Here is a 20,708-nt window from a genome sequence, read left to right on the forward strand (position 1 = left end):
TATACATGTGAGTACTGTGACAGTGTCAATGTGTTCATGTGGGTGTAAGTACATGCATGTGAGTGCATGTGTGTATGTGTGTTATTGGTTTGCACAAGTGTTTGGGTAAGTGTGTGCATTTGATAGACCCAACAACACTGAAGGTATTTTAATATTTCAATACCACGATATGCATTAGTTTATGGGTCAGTTGACTCATCTCCAGAAGGGAGTGAAAAGTCACAATTTCCTGGACATGCTTATGCGTCTCTATAACTTGCATATGGTACAATGGAATGAGGTTCCCAGGTGTCCTGGAGGATTACTGCAGTTCTAAATGACCCTAGTATGAAATACAGAGATATTAGTCTACCGATGCTCTTTTTGTTTTTTTATAAACCACTGACACTGTTATGAGCATAAGGAAGGCAGAGTGGAAGAATGCTTGTACAGGATTTTTGATAAACCCAACATATGGCCCAGTTTATTATGGTAATATATCTTACAATCCATCAACAATTTAAAACTGAACGATCACTATACTGGTCTATTACCACGCTCAAAGGACTCCACGTGGAATTTTAAAACTGCCTTTCCTAAAAGGGAAAAAAAATCCTTAATCAGTGTGTGCTGGCCCTGAAGCATTCTTTTGGGGAATAGGGTTCTCCAGGGAATCCTGGGACGTTGCTACAATTCCATCAGCCTTCTTAGTCACACAGGACTCTGAGCCTTGCAGTGCAGCGGAATGTGTTTGAATGCCCCAAGACACCAGTCCCACTGTGCACTATAAAATATGGGTCAGGGGACTGCAACCTCCATGAAAGGTACACAGGCCTTCTGGGAAATAGCAGTTAATACACGGCCTTGAACTTGTGGTAACCCAAGTCTGAGTCATAAGCTGAGAAATCCAATCACGGCCTTGCTTATAAGGAAGAAAATGTGCCTTCCATTTTTAACTTTCCCACAGATCATAGCCAGTATGATCCAGCCATATAGGCTTGTGCTTCGCCATCACTTAACACCAAGTACTAAGGATGAGTCATTCATAAAGTATTGTCATGGCAACTGTCAAGCTCATTTGCTGCCTATTTTATCCCCAAGAATGATGAGTGATCAGGTTTGACATCATTGGAGCATGAAACTTAATCCAGTCCTCTAGATGGTTATCTAGATCCTGCACAAATACATGCACATAAGTGTCCCTCACCATCTCATGACTTTGTCATGTGAGTTCTATGTGACATTGGGAATGAGCAATGGTGACCAGGACCTGTGAAAAGACCAGGTGATAATGTCAGGCAGTTAAAGTGTGTTTTGGTGGACTGTCAGTCCATTACTTGTCCAGTTACCCTAGCTGAACACTACAAATATGCCTTGAAGTCTTGAGCACAATCACATGGAAGACAAATTAATTAGAAATAACACTCCTACAATTGTTGTAACTGTCCATTGTCTTCTACATACCCCTCCCCAAAGCCAAGGCTAACATTCCCATTTTACAGATGAGGCAGCAAAGGCAGATGACTGCCCAGGTTGTCATAGCTACCAAATGGTGAAATATAAGCTCTGGGTGTCAGCTGAGAGATGCTTGCCAAGTGCTAGGGGCTCTTCTGAGCACTGCACATGCTCAGATTCATTCATGCATAATCAGAAGTCTATGAAACACAAATTAGCATAGATTTACCGATAGAATTAAAGGAGCTAGAAGCTAATGCTCCTGTTTACAGAGGAAGATACTGAAACTCAAAGAGGCTATCTAACTGGTCAATGTCATAGAGTTACCAAGTGCCAGACTCAGGTTTAAACAGGCATGGTCTCAGTGTTCTGGAGCCCGAAGACATGGCTCTGAGTTGGCTCTCTATCATTTGTTAGCTGTGAAACTCTGGATAAGTTATACATGCTCTCTGTGCCCTGATTTTCTTATCTGACAAATGGGAACACTAACAGTCACCTATATTGCAGAGTGATGGGGCTGATCGGATGGTTCAGCTCTTTGAATAGAACCAGGTACAAAAATAAATGTTAGCTAACTAAATTAGCTAATAAAATGATAAGTCAATGACAAACCACTTCCCAAAACATCTGAAAAATGACTTATGCAATTAAAAATCAATTTGCATTGAACTATGTATGAAGGCATATATTTGTATAAAGGACACTTGAATTTTCTATCATCTTGTGTCTAAGTAGAATAATAATTTCTAACTCGTGGGTTAGTCTCTGTTAAGACTATTAGTGACAAGGGACAAATTTGTGGGGTTAAACGTCCTCTGTTTATGGAACATTAGACAAAGGACTTTGCAGCTAAAAGAAATTTAGCTTAACCATCAGCCTAAGACTATGGACAAGTCATGCGGTTATCTTTGCTCCTAATTACAGAGCCATTCATTGAAGTTAGGAACCTCAGGCAGCAACTGTGATGCCCCAGGGCAGTCCCTTCTTCACCTCTTCAATGTGCTGCCTCCTATTCACAGGGTGTGGGTGAGACTTGGGAGGTACTTGAGAACCCAAAGAGAAATTCAAATACGATGAGCTATTGAGTAGCTTTTGAGTGGAAATAGGTCACAGAGCTTCTGGGAAAAAATACCTGGTTATGTTGTGTAAGACACACTGGTGGTGCCCAGACACACTGGAGCAGGCAAGTACTGCTTCAGGACTCCAAGGCAACTGTGTCACAGTAAGACTGTGGGGAGCACTGTGTCTACAATGGGGTGTCCTCTGCCAAGGAGAGAAAAGGCCAAGCCTTTATAAGGTAGATATACTGGTAAGATGTAGGGATGAGGGTAGTATTGAATAAATGAACCAAGAGTGCAGGCACTTGGTTGACTGGCAACTTGGGGGCTCGTTCTCAGAGCTGATGCAAGAAGATGCCACCTAGATCTGATGACAAGGGGTCTAGGTACTAGGGTTGAGTGTGGAGTTGGACACACCACACATATGAGCTGTCATGGAGACCTGCAAGTAGCTGGAAGTGTATGATGGGGGCTATGTAGGATGTGAAATTCATCCATACAGCTGGGATGGTTTAATATCCAGCTCTGTGCTGAGTGCGCAATGGGAAAACAGTGATTTAAGGGTTAAGGAGTTATTGCACAAGGAAAGAAGAGTCCAGTAACACTCGAGTGGCTAAGATCCACTTTCTGTTCCTTCCTCTACCACCTCTCATAGTTGAGGATGCTGTTCACCACCCCATCCCCACCCTCCGGGATCAGACTTCCATCCCACTTTGTGCTGGGTGTGATAAGCCCCAGCAAAAAGAGTACATCTGCCTCCACATGTCTCCCAGCATCCTTCCTTACCAGAGAGGACAGGATCCATGGGTAGCAATGCAAGAAAAAGGAGAGCTGTCCCCACCACCATAAAGTAGCAGTGACAACACAGCCCATTTGTGGAACAAGAAGCAGTGACGAAACTTGTAATGAGTGTGTTGTGGTCTGCATGAGAATGGCCCCATAGACTCATGTATTTGAATGCTTGGTCCCCACTTGGTGAAACTGTTTGGGAAGGATTAGTAGGTAAGGCCTTGTTGTAGTGGGAATGACCTTGTTGGAGGTGTGTCACTGGGGATGGGCTTGGAGGTTTCAAAAGCCCACAGCAGGCCCAGTCTCTCTCTCTCTCTCTCTGTTTGCTGTCTGTGGATCAGGATGTAAGGCTCTCAGCTACTGCTCCAGTGCCATGCCTGTCTGCTTCCCATGATGATGATGATGATGGACCAACCCTCTAAAATGATAAATAACCTCCCAATTAAATGCCTTATAAGAGTTGCCTTGGTCATGGTGTTTCTTCATAGCAATAGAACAGTAACTAAGATGGCATGGCATGGTCTAAACAATCATTTATCCCCTCTAGACACTGACTCTTAGGCCAATGGGAGGGGCAGCTGGATCACCATAGTATCATAGTATATGCAGAACAGACATTGACCCAGTAAGCTAGTATCTCAATGGGGCAATGCACCAAAATCAGTATGAGAGTTACAGAGGCAAGCCAGCGTCAACCCTGGCTGTGTCAACCTCTGGGCTCCTTCTGGTCACTCATTCTCTTCATGAAGACCAGCTTCTCCTCTCCATTTCCAGACTTTCCTTAAAGGTGTGCACAGGTGTTTGTGTGTGTGCATGTGTTTCATTTGTTTCCTCTACCAGCAAGATAATTCACATTCTGTTGACCTGTGCTGTGGGGCTATGGGCTTAGCTTGTTTAGCTCATCCTGTCCCTTCTCATTCCTCCTTAGCAAGGAGCACGTAGTTCCCAGGCCTCTCGTGAGGGTCCTTATATGTTCTCTTATAGCACGACCCAAGAGGATCTGTGGAAATGGTTTTGGAAAGGACCCAGTAGTAAAACCAAAGCCAAAATAAAATGCTAGAAAGGCACTTTAGCGAGCTTCCAAGGAAGGCAATTCACTACGTCTTCCTTTGCTTTGCTCATTCTCCCTTCAGCTTCTGCTTTGAGCCAAATGTTGGTGCTGCTCGATGAGAGCATTTCTACTCCACACTAAGATTGGCTTCAGGGGAGAAATGGGGCACAGAGGAGCAGTATGAGGGGAAGCAGGAGGGCATGGGGGAATGGGAGGTCTGTAGAGGTGTTGCTAGGCAACCAGCATCCTGGACTAGTCAGCCCTGGGGCTGGAGATGCTGAAATGACCTGCTCTCCACCCTTGCCCTTCTTGTGCTTGGCTGAGCTGTCTGGCTCTGGAGCCATGTATGTGTGAGGGCGTTCCCAGATGGTAGCATCAATCTGATATGTCCTGCTACTCCGCTCCCTCTCACAACCCCCAGGGAGACTGGGCTTTGCCTCTGTTTGCAACCAGCACAGAAAGAGATGCTCATTGACCTCCACCACCCCCTGAATTGTTTCGAAAGTCCTTGCTGGAGAGAAGGTTTGACATCTCCTTGCTCCTCCCCAAAGGGGACACTATTCATCCATGTGCTCAGACTTTCACAAACTGTTTCTTATTCCACCATGCTGTTAAATGAACTTTTGATGACATATGGAATTACCATCACGTCATCTGTCTATACACGATCGTCACATTTATTTGCTTTACCATGTGCCTTTAAGATGTTAAATATTATTGGCCACCCCCAGGGGCTGGAGAGACATCTGTTTTGCTCATTTGGTACTGTGCCTGTTTCACAGAACAGAGCCCAATAAATGATGTTGGCAATCACACTGAAGGCAGAGGTCAGCTCACCACAGTGCTGTCCCACACCCCTCTGGCTCTTCTTGATGAGGTGGCCTGGGAGGTCCAGGACAGAAGGTTTATGATGCTCAGTCCCTTTGTCTACTCCTAGCCTCTGCATGCATCTTTAGCCCTTGGCTGAGGCAGGAACTCCGGTGAATGGAGTACAGAAGGAGACAGATGGCAGATACGGCCCAGGCTTTGGCAGTCGGACCAGCCTGCCAATCGGAAGACACCATCTGCCCACCCTGCTCAGCTGAGAAGACATGGAATCAACTCATCTTTTTTTTTTTTTTCTTGGCAACATGTAACATGTGCTTTGGGGGAATTCCTGGTTTGCTTGGGAGAAACCAATCCTTTTACATTTCTTAGAAAATGTTAACCATGAAGTGGCTGGGAAGGGGCTGGGAGGGGGCTGGGAGGGGGCTGGGAGGGGGCTGGGTGGGGGCTGGGAGGGGGCTGGGGGGGTGAGTGTGTATGTAGGCACGCACCCACAAAGTCTGATCATTTATTCTATGCGGCACTATTAGAGTCTAGACTTTTTAAAAATCAATTTATTTATTTATTTATTTATTTTTATGAACATTGGTGTTTTGCCTACATGTATGTCCTTGTGAAGGTGTTAGGTCCCCTGAAACTGAGGTTACAGACAGCTGTGAGCTCCAATGTGGGTGATGGGAGTTGAACCCAGGACCTAGGGAAGAGCAGCCAGTGCTCTTAACTGCTGAGCCATCTCTCCAGCCCCTAGAGTCTAGACATTAAAAAAAAAGTTATACACCTGTTTTTCTAGTCCACAGTAGGCAGTGTGCCAACTTTGTCTCCAAGTACTACTTTATTTAAAGCCCACACTAACTCCCTTAAGCGTCGAGACTAATACACACCAGTGTCTCTGTCAGACAAAGGCACGGACGGTAATAATCACCTCACCTACTGTCCTGTCAGGATCTCTACACCAGAGAATGAAAGCCCTTGGTCCCCTGCCATCAAATGCATCTCAGGATGGCTGTGAAACTTTATGAGTTAGTGGTTTTTCTTCTTCTCTGAGCCTGCTCTGAGGTTCTCAAATGTGAACATTGTAGAAGACACCACATGTCGTGATGTCAAAAGATTGGGTACCCCTAGATTAGAAACTGAGTTCAAAGGAAAGGAAAGGGCTAGGGAGATAGACCAGTCAGTAACGTGCTTGCCTTACAAGCATGGGGACCCTAGAAGTTTCTGCCCTAGGGACCTTTCCAAGATTAGAGGCACAAGAAATGGCGGCACCATCTAGTTATCCTCCTAACTTGTTGGGAAACACCGACTCCTTAGAGCCTCCCCCATTTCTCAGAACTGTGGGTGTTCTGTGTTCCTCTGTTTCACAGGAAATGGGCAGTTTGAATTTTTCTGCCACCAGCCACCAAGAGACTGGGTTAGAGGGGACAAGCATGGTCATCCTCAGGCAAATTAAACTTAGGATGCCGCCTCACATCACATTGCAGCTTCCTAAACACAGCAGGAATCAAAAGCAGCGGCAGCGGTGGTCATCTATGCTGGCGGATAGGACTTCAGTGTGTAAAGCTTTATTATGTGAGGTGAGAAAATTGGCAGAGCAAGATATCTACTCATGAAAAGTGATGGGAAAAGCAGAGAAATGAGGCGGTCTGGGCTAAGAAGTCGAATGTCTGTTTTCTTGAGTTAGCTTGCCTTCCTGTCAAGTGGGATATGGTCCAGTATCCTAAGCCTGCAGGAAACCATGCTCGGAAGAGTCACACCTCCACCATTCAATTCTACTAAAAATGAAGTCTATTTTTAAGACACCCAGGAGGAAAGATCCAGAACCTTCCCTGGGAACAGTCAATGGGCTTACAATGTATGGAAATTCCTCTAGGTCCGCCTTAAGTTCTTCTCACCAGTACTAAACACATTGCCTGTGTTTCGTTTTGAGTTAGGATCTGGCTAAGAAGCCCTGGCTGGCCACTGTAAACTAGGCTTGTCTCAAGCCGACATCGATACTCCTGTGTCTTCCCTCTGAATGCAGAGATTATTGGCATGCATCACTATCCCCAGCTTCCCCGCCCCATGCCCCTGTTTTTTTTTTCCTTTCAAAATACCCCTTCAAACAGGCATTCCAATCAGAAGAAAAAGAAAATAACTTTAAAGGAACAAGGAAGACAGGACTTGAGAAGCCGAGCTGAACACAAACATGTCCAATGCCCCAAGTCCAGCTGCCAAAGTCTGAAGAAGACACTGACTCAGAAACCCAGAGGAGAGTAGCCTCTTACTCTGATGAAGGTCTTTTTACTTTGCTTGATTTTTTAGTAAATATGTCAGTATTAGGAAGTTTTGGTGACAGAGCATGGCACTACAGGTCGGAGGGTGACCTGGGTGCTGTCTGTACCCACTCATGATGTGGGTGAGTACTCCTGTCACCTCTCCAGCTGTCCCCAGGGAAATTTAAGGACATAAGGAGCCACACGGGTATCAAAAAGTGCCTGTGAATTTAGGATACACTCCTGGCAGGTGCTCCAGGTACTCTGTTGACTTTCTGTCGTCCTTCGTAGCAGTCAGGTTTCATTTACTAGGGCAATTGGGATTTTGAAACAGATTTCTTTCAGTGATGCCAAGCTGCTTTCCAGGTTAAGCATCTGACGACAGGATTGTGGCCACAATTTTTGGAAACATTATGTCAACAGTGATCAAGTACATATGACTATATGAAATTATTTAGGTGGGTTTCCAGCACCCCAAGGTGACGGCCAGAGAGCAAGAGAGAGTGGGCAGTTGAAGTCAATTCAGCTTACTTCTGGGACATTTATGCTACAGGTTTACACGATTCTGGGAGACTGAGATTTCAGGAGTTCCTTCCGGCCGGAAGGAACTCCTGAAATCATCACAAATAGCCACTGACTAACAGTGGCACTTCGGCTTCTTCCACGGCTTCTTCCACGGATGTCTCTGGGTTGACCAACTTGTGTCAACCTGTCTGCTTCTCCGTGAGAGACAAATGATTCCTCTAAACTCGATTCCTGCTCTTGTAAGCCTTGCCAGGTAAATGTGACCTGGAAAATGCCTTTTTCCTTCACTCTTCAGCTCTGGGACTCCAGGCCAAAATGTTCTAAAAAGTATTTTTTAGTCCAGGGACTATGACAAATATTTCAAAATTATTCTTTCTTTCTTTCTTTTTTTTTTTTTCAAGACAGGGTTTCTCTGTGTAGCTTTGCGCCTTTCCTGGAACTCGCTTTGGAGACCAGGCTGGCCTTGAACTCACAGAGATCCACCTGCCTCTGCCTCCCGAGTGCTGGGATTAAAGGCGTGCGCCACCACTGCCTGGCCTTCAAAATTATTCTTAAGAAAAATGAAAACACTTTCAATATTTCTGTATTTTAGTGTCTAAACTTACTACTCCATGAACATAAAGTATCAAGAATATGACAGGGGAGTCTAAACCAAAGTACCACAGAGATGCCTGCACATCAGTGTTTATTTCAGCACTATTCACAATAGCCAGGATTTAGATCCCAATTAGATGCCCACCAACAGATGAATGGACAAGGAAAACGTAGTATATATGTAAAATGGAGTTTTAGTCAGCCATAAAAAAAATGAAATCACATCCTTTGCGTGAGTGTAGATGAGACATCTACTGCCATGTAGATGTGGAGTTTATCATGTTAAGTGAAACAAGCTTTATTCGCCTGAAAGGCGAATACCAGATTTTCTCTCATATGCAGGATCTAGATTTGAATATATACGACAAGAAAGTAGAATGGAGACTACGGGATGGGGGAAGAAGCAGTCTAAAGAGGGTAATAGAGACAGGCAAGAAAACACTGTACATTTTATTTCATATGTAGAATATAGATTGAATGATGTGTGTGTGCACAAGCATGCAGGCACGTGCAGAGTGGAATGCTTAGAGGAACAAGGGAACCAGCGTGAGGGGAGGAAGAAGAGGAAGGGAGGGCAGTGGGGGACAAATTCAAGCCAAGCACAGTGAGTGGATATAAAACTGTCACAAGGGCACCCAGTGTTTTGTAAGCTAACTAGAACATTAATAAAAGGAACACGCGAAAGTATGGAGCTAAAATGTCTGTGCCATTTACAACCTAGAGGTTGGTCCACATGAGGTGGAGAACAGGACTGCAACGCCGAACAAGAGGAGGAAAAATGCAAATATTAAATTTGGCTTTAGTCCAAAAGCTTTAGTCTAGTTTCTCCCAATTATACCGAGGCCCACGCTGCCATGGAGTTTGGAATCTTTTGATGTGTGTGTGTGTATGTGTGTGTGTGTGTGTGTGTGTGTGTGTATGTGTGTGTATGTGTGTGTGTGTATGCACATATATACATGTGTATACACTGTGTGTATTGAAAGATATCCTAAGCAGTTGGTCCTATGACAAGAAGTCCTCCAAGGAAGCAATAGGAAGATGCCTTAGGATCAGACATTCTGTCACTCAACAGTAAGTATTTAGTGACAGTACATGCCAGGCATCGGCCTGGGCTCGAAGGACACAGTGCTTATAACACAAGCAAAACTCATGAAGTGTGACTTGGGTTGTAAGAGAGACACTCAGATCAGGAGCAGCTAAGTGTAGGCTCCTGAGGAGAAGAGGGAGGGTCAGTGAGAGCCACTGGGGATGAGGATGGGGAAGGCCTTCCATGCTGTGAACTGTTTGTAGGCTGAACAGAAATTAGCCATGCTCACGGGACAAGATATAGGAAGGTTGACGTTCTAGGAAGAGGGATGAAATGGGACAGCATTTCCCACAAAGGGTGGGGGGAGCATGAGTTTCCTGACTGCCCAATACTCTTTTGACTTTATAGGGTTCCTAATAGTTGTTCTCAAATTATGTATCAGTAATTACATTTTTCTTGGACAAGTCATCTCAGCTGTCTCCATTCATCCTCTCCCAAGAGCAGCTTGCTAATCAGCAGTAACTAAGCTGCTAGCTGCAGTCTCAATGCCTGTTCCAGAAGGTGGCTCCTAAGCCCCCAAGCCTGGATTTTAGAGGAGCATGTGAAACACACCCTGAAGACCACTTCTCTATAAGCAATTTAAAGTGCCAAATGTCAGCAAGTGGAAGGCTCTTGTTCAGTATCTGTTTTCCCTGTATTGTCTCACTCACCCAAATCAACGCACAGTCTGTAGGCCGTGGCATCAAGCCTTAAAGGATATAATCTAAAGTGTGGGTAAGCTACACGCAACGATATGGTAATCACAACACTTGTTTGTAATAGGAGAAAAATTATAAGGCAGAAAAACAACAACCTTAAATGCACCTAAATGGGCGAGTGATTAGATAACAATAATATATCCATTTGTGGAATTTATTCAGCTCTTAACAAAGATAACCAGTTGCCATGACATAGGAAATGCTAGAAAGGACACAGCTATGTGGGGAAATAAAGTACATAGCATGCATCTGTTATAACTGCAATATGCAGCATATATAAATAAGACAATGCGGGAAAGAAATCCCACCAGCATAAGAATAATAACTGCTGTGCGTGTGACGCGATTATGAGTCTTCCCAATTTTCTATAACACATTTATAATGGCTTTGTTATTGGAATCCTGTTGAAAGCATTAACTCTTAAAGTTTGTAATTGGATCATTTTTCAAGTCCAAGCAGCAGTCCAAGGCCACAGAGACAAATCTGCGTATGAAAAATTTGCAATGTCTTGTATGCCCTGAGAATGAGCACGTAGGCACCATTCCATCCCTATGACACACTGAAACATCTTCATGGCAAGATGACCTGCAGTTGTAATCCCAGGACATACATGCCTCTGTGTGTGTGTGTGTGTGTGTGTGTGTGTGTGTGTGTGTGTGTGCGTGTGCGCGTGTGTGTGCGTGTGCGCGTGTGTGTGTGTGTGTGTGTGTGTGCGCGTGTGCGTGTGATGGAAAAGAAGACTATCCTGAGAACAACATCAGAGAATATCAAACCTACAGGGTCACAAAAGTTGGAAATGAACCAGATTTCAAAGGTGTTTAAGCCAGGTTTGGAATCATTCCATCATTCCCGAGGCTCTGGGCAAAGCAATGACCCTTTCAAGAGCCGGGTGAGCACAGCTGGGGTCTGGGATTCTGATGCCTTCTGTGGCTTCCTGACTTTTTTAATATGTGCACTCAGTTTGGGGAGAAACACACTGATTTCCCATCTCAGTTTCTCCAAATGTTTGCCATTGATAGAGACAGCAACCCAGGCCATGGGGTGAAAGGGAATTGCTAGCCCTCAGGGGACAGACAGAGAACAGAGGTGCTTTTTCTTTCTTCAAGCACTATGAAAGCTTAATTTGAAAAGAAGGAACTCGCTCCCCTCTGAGGGCGACTGCGTCAGTTTTAGTGACATGGGAGTTATTTAGGTTACAATGCTGTTAACTCCTTCCAAGCAGAAAGAATAGCTAATGGTAGCTGCGGAAATTCCTTTTCTAGAAGTTCTTAACAAAAGGTTATATATACATTTGGCCTTGAACCCCAGAGGCATGCTGTACACAGAAATAGAATGAGCAAAAATAGCATACACACAGAACACCTTGGCATGTCCCAGTTATTGTCACACAGGTTTTGCTAGACAGAGACAAAGAAACAGTAGATAACCCCCTTCCATCCATCACCAAAACCACCTCTGTAGCACATTCATTAGTCACAGAAGAAGCTAGGGAAGTGGCCCCAGAGGGACCTACCTGTACTAGGAGCTCCAGCTTCCTGTCATCAAGGAGATGTACTTGACATCGACGGCCCTCCGTCATCTACGGGAGAAGACAAACAATGGGCACTGAGAATCTAGCAGTCGGATGAAGTTCTCGAAGGTCGGTGGGCTGAACTCCACCAGGCTCCATCCCTTGGGTGAGGCTTCCTTCACTGGGCGTTGGCCATATAATGCCAAGAAGTGGCTGGACTATTGACCATTCCAGAAAATATTTATGGAGCCCTTTCTGAGTACCAACAGGTCTGATGGAGTTCGTTCGACAGCGGCACACGAGATGGTACGCGTGTTCACAACCCGTGGAGCAGATGTCAAATGAATTAGCAAACACACCTCTTACATACTGCTGGATGGTGGCGCTGTTCAACCTTTAGTTACTCTTCAATCTTGATCTCCACCAACAAAAGTCAAAGCTCAGGATGCCATCTCGGCCTCCTTTTCATCGTCTCCCTTGATGACCTCCAAAAATGAGGCCTAGTCTAACTAACAAGCCCTAGGCCTGAGAGACTCTGTCTCAAGAAATAGGGCGTTAAAGAGTATCACCTGAGGTAGACTTCTGGCCTCCACATGGGTGCATACACATAGACTGTACTTGCACACACATGTATAAACACAAACACACCCACAGACACATATATACAAAGTATAGATAATGGTAAGGTAGAGTAAGAGTTAGGGTCCATAGACTTTGACTATTTCCTTTACTTTTAAGATAATTAATACTCAGTTTAATAAAATTATCAAAATTTAATTTTGATTATGGCTAGATTTTATGCATAGTACCCCAAAATTCTGTACAGTTGGAGTTTACTAGCTGGGTCAAATACCACCGTTGAGGTTCCATGATCTATAAGCCCCTTTCAGCTCAGTATCTTATATGACTCTCCAGCAGCAGTTCTCAACCTGTGGGTTGTGACCCCTTTGGGGGGGGATAGAATGACCCTTTCACAGAGGTTGCATATTAGATATTTACATTGTGATTTATAACAGTAGCAAAATGACAGTTATGAAGTAGCAACAAAAATAATTTTATGGTTGGGGTCACCACAACATGAGGAGCTGTATTAAAGGGTCACAGCATCAGGAAGGCTGAGAACCACTCTCTGCAGTCTCTCTAAGGACTGTTCTTTCCCCCAGGGACCAGCTGCAGCTACGTGAAAGGATGCACTCAAGTAGATCCTGGCCTTATCACTCATCAAAGTCCTCGAGAGAGTGCCTTGTTCAGGGAAGATGGGAAAGATACCATGTCTTATTCCCCAGGAATTATTCCACCAAGTCCAAAGCTGTCATGGAATCCCATGAGAAAATGCCCTTTCTTCTCCAAAGAAGGCAGTCACCTCCCTTCTTCACCAGTTCTCTTTAGCTGGGGCTCCAAGGCAGACAGCACTGCTGTTTGGATGCGGTTAATCTCAAGGGCTCTTGATTCTGAAAGTGACAATGACTCAGCAGTCAAATTTCACATAACTCAGACCCCAACAAATGGATTAAACCATATTTAGAAAAGGGGGGAAACCAGCCTCTAGGCTGCTCTTTTGCAAATGCTAGCTCAGTCAAGGTGGCCGCAGGCAGGATATGGCTCCATGAGAAGTCCTCTTCTGACCTTTGAGTCCCAGGCAACTCCATTAGCCTTGATCACAGAGGATCCTAGCAGGCTGATGTTATTTAAAAACAACAACAAAAAACCCATCTTTACTTCAATCACTCCCCTATTGAGTTGAATGAAAGTCATTACAACCTTAAATTAGATGGAAATCTATGCTGTTATGCCAACATGTAGAAATGATTCTTCATTCCAAAAAGTCACACCAGAAATGTTGACTTTCAATAATAACAGGGCACTTAAAAGCCATGGCATAGTCACTTTGGATATGAATTTAGAACTACAACTATTCAGCTCTCATTAGAATCACTGTGTATGAATGAGTCCTAGGAAGGAATGTGGTATAACCATCTTGCATGCTATTTTGAAGTTCTTCAAAAACAAAGAAAACATTCATCACAGGCCTGTGGCGACCTATGTCTATAATCCCAACAGTTGAGAGGTGGAGGGAAGTAAATCAGGAGTTTAAGGCCATTCTATGTTATATGTGATACTGAGGCCAGCCTAGGGTACAGGAGACCCTATCTCAAATAGAAATAAAAATAAAGAAGCAACACAGAACAAATAAAAATAAACAGAAAAATCAGGAAGTTTAAGGTCATCTTTGGCTCTCTATCAACTTCTGGGCCAGCCTGTGCTACATAACAGCCTATCTCAAAAGTGAAAAGGGCAAGAAAGATTTTGCAAAAGAAATACTGTTTGTCCTTTCCACCTCTCCAAGGCCAAGTTTTAGCTTTATTCCATGGTAAAAGTGTAAACATATACACAAGATCTTGGATATTTAATCACATCCTAATAAATTTTATGAAAACAAATTAGTACCCAAAAAAAAATTACTGTATCAAATAAAATTTGTTTTTATTTTGAGGAAGGGTCTCACTATATAATCCTAGCTGTAGTGAGAGTCTGCCTCTGTCTCTGCCTCTGCTGTATTTGGATTAAAGACATGTACCACCTGGCTATGAAAAGGAAGTGGGGAGTCACTTTATCAAAATGTATCACTGCACATAAGGTTCAAACTTAAAAGTTTACCTCCGAGATCTTGTTTTCATCTGAAAAATAAAATTCTCACTAAAATTAAATAACATCACTTTATCTCCTTGGTACATTGAGTAACTATGTATTGAGAGGTTGACATAGTATTTATTGCAAGTGAGCTCCACGCTTCCCTTGCAGAAAGCAAAATAACCCCACAAAAATTGGCATGGAAAGGAGTGGGAACAGAAGCCCTCTGAATCATATTGGAAGGCACAGCTCCCCTCTGATGGCACCGCTGTGGTTTGTGTCTCAAAGGGGCACCTGTTTATTGTTTTCTTCTCAAGTAAGATCAGAGTACCCAGTTTTCATCGTCAGTTCAAAACAGGCTCACCCTTGTGGGTGCATACAAAGAGCAGACATCTGTAGCATTGTTTGGCTTGCTAGGCACCCTGAAATGTCTTCTCAGTCCTCACAATTGTAAAATAATACTGCTCCCCCCACCCCTTCACAGCTGCACAGGCACAATTGGAGCCTTGGCAATCACCCTCAAAGGAAATCCTTTGGAGAGCAAGGCTGAGCATAGATGTCAGCTGGCTCTGGTGCCAACCATAAATCACTTTGCTGCCTAAACATTCTATAGTAACGTGGGCATGCCAAGTACTCCGTCAGTTTTAGGCATACTTGAAGAAGTGTTATTTTGAAAGTGAGGTGTCCAACTTTGCTGTTAAGATACACTACATGCAGACTCATGAAGACCAGACTCATGAACAAGGAAAGGTAACATAGTCAGATATGAAATGGTCCGTGTATTATAAAGTTGCCAATAAAACCGCCCTGCAGAGGGGCAAGGATCAGGAGAACAACTGATGATATACGATGACATAGGAGGTGATAAGCTCCTGGCTTAAGGGTGGGTCCTCTCTACCTGCCCCAGCTTTGTGCTATACACTATTTAACAACTTGTTCAAAAACCAAAACACAACAACAAACAACGACACAATGAAACGCATTACTTTGTATGCTAACGGAGTATCAGTAAAAACTCAGTTAAAAGATGGTGCAAAAAGAAAATGTCTAGAAAAGTGAAGGCGTTGTTAGAGATCAGCAGTAGGGAATAGGGCTGAGAAGACTCCTCAGCCAATCAGTTTGATAGTGCCAATTTTAAACACAAAACCAAGTACTTTAGGGGGCTGGGGAGATGGCTGTTTATAAAGTGCTTGCCTTGCAAATACGAGGGACCGAGTTCCATTCCCAGAACCCATGGAAAAGATGCCATTAAAAAGGCCCTTCCAGTGACCTCCCTAGGATCTCGTGGATAGTTCTCACCCAATGGTCACACATATGGCCTGATTAAATGGGTCACAAAAGAAAACTGTAGGTCATAAATCTGAGAAAGGGATTGGTAGGGATGGTGGGGGGCGACAGGGATGGGAGGGAGATAAAGGGGTGAAGAGTAATCAGAATTCATTCTAGGCGTGTATGAAATTGCTAAATAACAAAATTAACCAGCAGGGAAAAAACTGAGCATGATGGTGTAAGTTGTAATCTGAGTACTTGGGAAATGGAGCCAGGAAGATCCCCAGGGCTTGTGCCACCTCCTTGGCAAGTTCCAGGCCAGTGAGAGACCCTGTCTTAAAAAACAAGGTAGACAGTGCCTGAGGAATGACACTGAGGTTGCCCTCTGGTCTCCACACCCCACACCCTCCACATGGGTAGGCACACCCCTCCACACAAACATACATGCACAATGTCTATACAAGTGCACAGGTGCACACACACACAAGTAATTTACAAGTCACAAGTGGAGTTGCCCTATTGGCCATAGTATTCAAGACTGGATGTTGGGACGGACACCTTCTTTCCCTGTAGACAGAAAAATGGGTGACCAGAAGTGACTCATAGAATAGAAGGCACAGTGTCAAAGAGGTTAGGGGTTGCACCTGTGTTTGAAAGCAACCATCTACAAAAGTGCGGTATCAATGGTGATACTGGGTGGGGTTATTGTTCAAACGTGGCACTGGAATCTCCTCTGGATATGACTAAAAAACAAGTCACTTACTAACAACAACAACAACCACCTTAATGGTGATTTCAAGGTATTTTACAGGGAGATCAGGGTGCCTGGCTTGTGGAAGGGATTTGCTTCTTCTGGTTGGGGTTCAGATTTGAGACAGTCCCAGATGGTACCTCTGTAAAAGCTCTCCTTCCCATTCCACACAGTGACACAGAAGGCTACAGAATAGATAGAGGTCTAAAAGCCTTTTCTCAGAGAGTGTAGACACTCTTGAGTTGGGAAAATCTCAGATATTTTCATGAATATTGTTTCTTCTCAATACAAAACCAAGTTGCCCGATTTTCATATGCTTCCTATCACCTTGTCCTCTCATACCCCATTTCCTTCATGCCTTTTTTGTAAACATTTATTTACTCTGTGTGTGTGTGTGTGTGTGTGTGTGTGTGTGTGTGTGTGTGTGTGCGTGTGTGTGTGAATGTAAATACATAATAGTGCACACATCGGGATCACAGGCAACTTTCAGTTGGTTTTCTCTACCTCCTGGGAATTGAACTCAAGTCGTCAGGCTTCAAGGCAGATGCCTTTACCTGCTGAGCCATCTCATCATTCCCTCCTTTTTGTTTTGATCACTCTTTATCTACTACCCTCTTTCCCCCTTTCTTGGCTTTCGACTAATGATTCATATGCCATGGGCTGTGCACGTACAGTAGAGCTCTGAAGGATTAGTGCCAGTTCCACTGTTTCTACCATTCTAGATACGTGCAACAGACCTGTGTGAACAGTAACCCAACCTTGAGAAAGCAACACATCCTGAACTTAGGGAAAGAGGGGTCTGTGGTTTAAAATGAAAACTAGAAAACTGTCACTCGGGGGCTTCAGATTTTGTTTGGTGGACAGGGTGCCTCCTGCCTAACAAGCACCAGCCCTGGGTTCAAGTTCCAGTACTGAAAAAGACCAGGCATGGTAGTGTATACTACCTATAATCCCAATATTTGGGAAGCAGAGACTGAAAGATCAGATGTTATGGTCATCCTTGGCTACATAGCAAGTTTGAGGCCAGCCTGGGTTATACCATCTATTTCTCTTTCTCTTAAAAAAAAAGTCAACTAATACATGTTATAGTTTCTCAGTTTTCTGAAGCTAGTTTACACTGAAAGAATTCTGGAGTCTGGGGGAGAGGAAGAGGATGGGCAAGGAGAGGGCAGCTGTTCAGGACACATGTGCAGGCCTGCAGATCGTCTAATGTCTCTTTACCAAAGAAAGTTACCAAGGTGCGACTCATTTGCATTTGAGAAGATCAGCTGATGAGACACTAAAAATGAGAAATATTAATGGCTTGTGAGAATTGCATAAAGTAAGAATCAGTATTCCTGAGACATGTTTTATTTAGGAAATCGCCAACAGTCTTGAAACAGCCTTAAACACTGTCCTTGAGACCTTTACCACCAAACGGAGAAGTCTGAGTCCAACAGCATGCAGCCGAGACCAGAACTAGAAACAGACATCTGTCCTGCTCATAGGGTCCCTTAAACCACTAGCTGTAAGGATGCCAGATGCATTACAACAGCCCCTCACAAGCCCACCTTTGACCCAGGCTGTTTGCTGGCTCTGAAGGAAATTCCAAGGGCATGACTACAGCTTCCCAACACAAGTCACAGTTGGAGTTCCAGCTTTCTGAGTCACCTCAAAAGCATCACCTCACTTCACTCTCTCTCTCTACTACAGCTTCCTCCTTTGGAAAAAGAAAGGACCAAAGAATGAGTTAGGAATCCAAAGGTTGCAAGGTTACAAAATCTCAATAACCGTGGAGCATCTCCCAGCCACGAGGCGATCAGTGCATGCAACACACAGCAGCTCATGCAAGGCCAGCTGACAGACAGCGAACACACAGACGACAAAAGACTCAGGCAGTTCAGTGTGTTAGCAATATCCTTCCCACTGTCAGATGTGTACAATGGAGGGAGGTGATCTAACAGCAGTGGGCAGAAAGCCCCCTTTGCTCAGAGCTTCTAAAGGCAAAAGAAGAAACAGTGTCCATTTTCATTAGGACTGTCCCTTATCTAAATCCACTTTTAAAAAGTATTAGCACATTGCATCCAAGGAGACAGAGTAGCAGGTAAAGCATCTGCCGCCCAAGCACCAGGATGTTGAGTTCAGATCCACAGAGCCTATGTCAAGAGCCCAGCAAATGGTGGGCTCCTGTCACCCAAGTGCTACGGGAGTGGAGACAGATGGACCCCTGACGCTCGTTGACCAGCTAGCCTATCAGGATCAGTGAGCTACAGGTTCAGTGAGAGAGGCTATCTCAAGGAAACATGAAGAGCGATAGAGGAAGACGTCCAATGTCGACCTATGGCATCAATGTGTTGGGGTGTTCGAATCCACTGGGAAAGACCAAAGACCTAAACCCAACTCAAACTGAGATTAAATGACTTTATTCTTACTGCTAGCCAAAGGACAGCAGCCTTAGAGCCAAACACCCTGCCATGCGGAAGGGGGGGGGGGGCATGTAAGGTAGCATTTTAAAGAAGAACATCAGAAAGGGGTGTATTACACCTATCCATGACGTGTGTACTTGCATGTACATGTACACACATGTACACACACACACACACACACACACACACGCACGCACTAAAAGAATTAGCACAGTAAGATGAGATAGAGGAAACAAAGATAACACAAGTGCTGCCCACCAGAAGACTCATTCGGAGAGACTAACCTCGTCCCTACTTGCTTTGGCCTCTCTCAGGCTGTGCTGCCTGTCATTATATTATGCTCCTGGATCTAGACGAGCACACGCAGGCAGGCGTGCCCTGGAGGCCCTTGGCTGCAGCACACAGCTGCAGTTCATACAGCCCAGATGGAAGCTCCCGAGCAAGCGGTTCTTTTAGAAGGGACTTCACATGACAAAGCAGTGTGACAGCCAAGCTGAATCAGCAATTGCAAACATTGTGCCCATTTGCATGGGAGGAGCTTCTAAGCAGGGACAGGGGTGTCCCCGAGGATCTCCAGCAAGCCTATCCTAAGGACATCCCTGCCCCCTGGGTCTTCATTTGTCTGAAGCAAGAAAAAATTGAGGGTTGGGGTTTTCTTTGTTGTTTTTTGTTTTCTGATAATGTAGAAAAGAAGACCTGGGGTCTTAGACCACATTCAGGCCATGGGGACAGCTTGAGGTTGCTACGTTTGAGGTGAGAACAATTTCTCAGAGGCCTGTGTAAGCTGAAGCCTCCAATCCTACCAGGCAGTCCTGTTCACACGATCCTTCTGGGATCTGAAACACTAATCACCAATCTTTACTTTAACTCACCGTTGTGCCCAAAGTACAAACACTTACTGAGACCTGCTCAGCTTAAGTGTAGGACCCAGGCATCTTAAACTTTGCAACAGAGGTGGAGGAGAAACTCGTAAAGTCCGTGTCTAGGTCTAATGTTTAAAAGATGACGCATGGCCGGGCGGTGGTGGCGCACGCCTTTAATCCCAGCACTCAGGAGGCAGAGCCAGGCGGATCTCTGTGAGTTCGAGGCCAGCCTGGTCTCCAAAGCGAGTTCCAGGAAAGGCGCAAAGCTACACAGAGAAACCCTGTCTCGAAAAACCAAAAAAAAAAAAAAGATGACGCATGGATCCAGACAAGGAAGAGGTGAGTAGAACCAACAGGCCCTGCAGATGGCTTTGCAAGGATCTTACAGGTAAGTATACCTGTAATGTTATGAACTTTCCTGGGCAGATCAACTAACTCCCTACTCAACCCAGATACGGTACCAAGAATGGACCAAAGTATGATTCTACCAAAATCCAACTCGGCGAAGCAGTGAGTTTACTGGGCTTACTTACATGGCATGGGTGAGGGTTACTTACAGGAGTATGAGTGACCCCAAAACAGCTGCCCCACTGTCCGGTCTTGCTTCAGTATGGATGACAACTTCCTCATAGCTGTGGAGATGGCGTTGTTTACTCCGTTACACTTCCTCTGGCACTCCCTGAGACCAAGAGACCACTAGAGCACTTGCAGCTGGGTAGAATCATGTACAGCTGGCATGGATGTGCTGGAGGAAGCAGCTGAAGTCTCAGATTAGGGTCTAATGGCCCTCCTCACCTCCTTCTAACCGAAGTCAACAAGCCTAACCTTGAAAGTATCTTCCAGGTAATCAAGGTGGTTCTGATTAAGATGATAATGGCTATTAATTAAGCTTGGAGGACAACATTCTACAATATTCCCTAACCTGACATTTCAGGATGTGGGGACAGGTTTTACTCCACAACAAAACAT

At 44.6% G+C, this 20,708-nt stretch overlaps 1 protein-coding gene across 7 annotated transcripts in view; it reads right to left on the reverse strand.

Annotated features, from left to right (window-relative positions):
• Frmd4a (FERM domain containing 4A) overlaps window positions 1-20,708 on the reverse strand; it is a 611,671-nt gene that overhangs the window by 174,991 nt on the left and 415,972 nt on the right. For all 7 annotated transcript variants that reach the window (XM_052729402.1, XM_052729398.1, XM_052729400.1 and 4 more), the window contains one exon: window positions 11,824-11,889. In XM_052729402.1, coding sequence (XP_052585362.1) covers window positions 11,824-11,889 — 66 coding nt within the window. The remainder of the gene's footprint in view (window positions 1-11,823; window positions 11,890-20,708) is intronic.

The sequence above is a fragment of the Peromyscus californicus genome, unplaced genomic scaffold (assembly GCF_007827085.1).
Source record: "Peromyscus californicus insignis strain IS unplaced genomic scaffold, ASM782708v3 Scaffold_8__1_contigs__length_139910024, whole genome shotgun sequence".
NCBI lineage: Eukaryota > Metazoa > Chordata > Mammalia > Rodentia > Cricetidae > Peromyscus > Peromyscus californicus.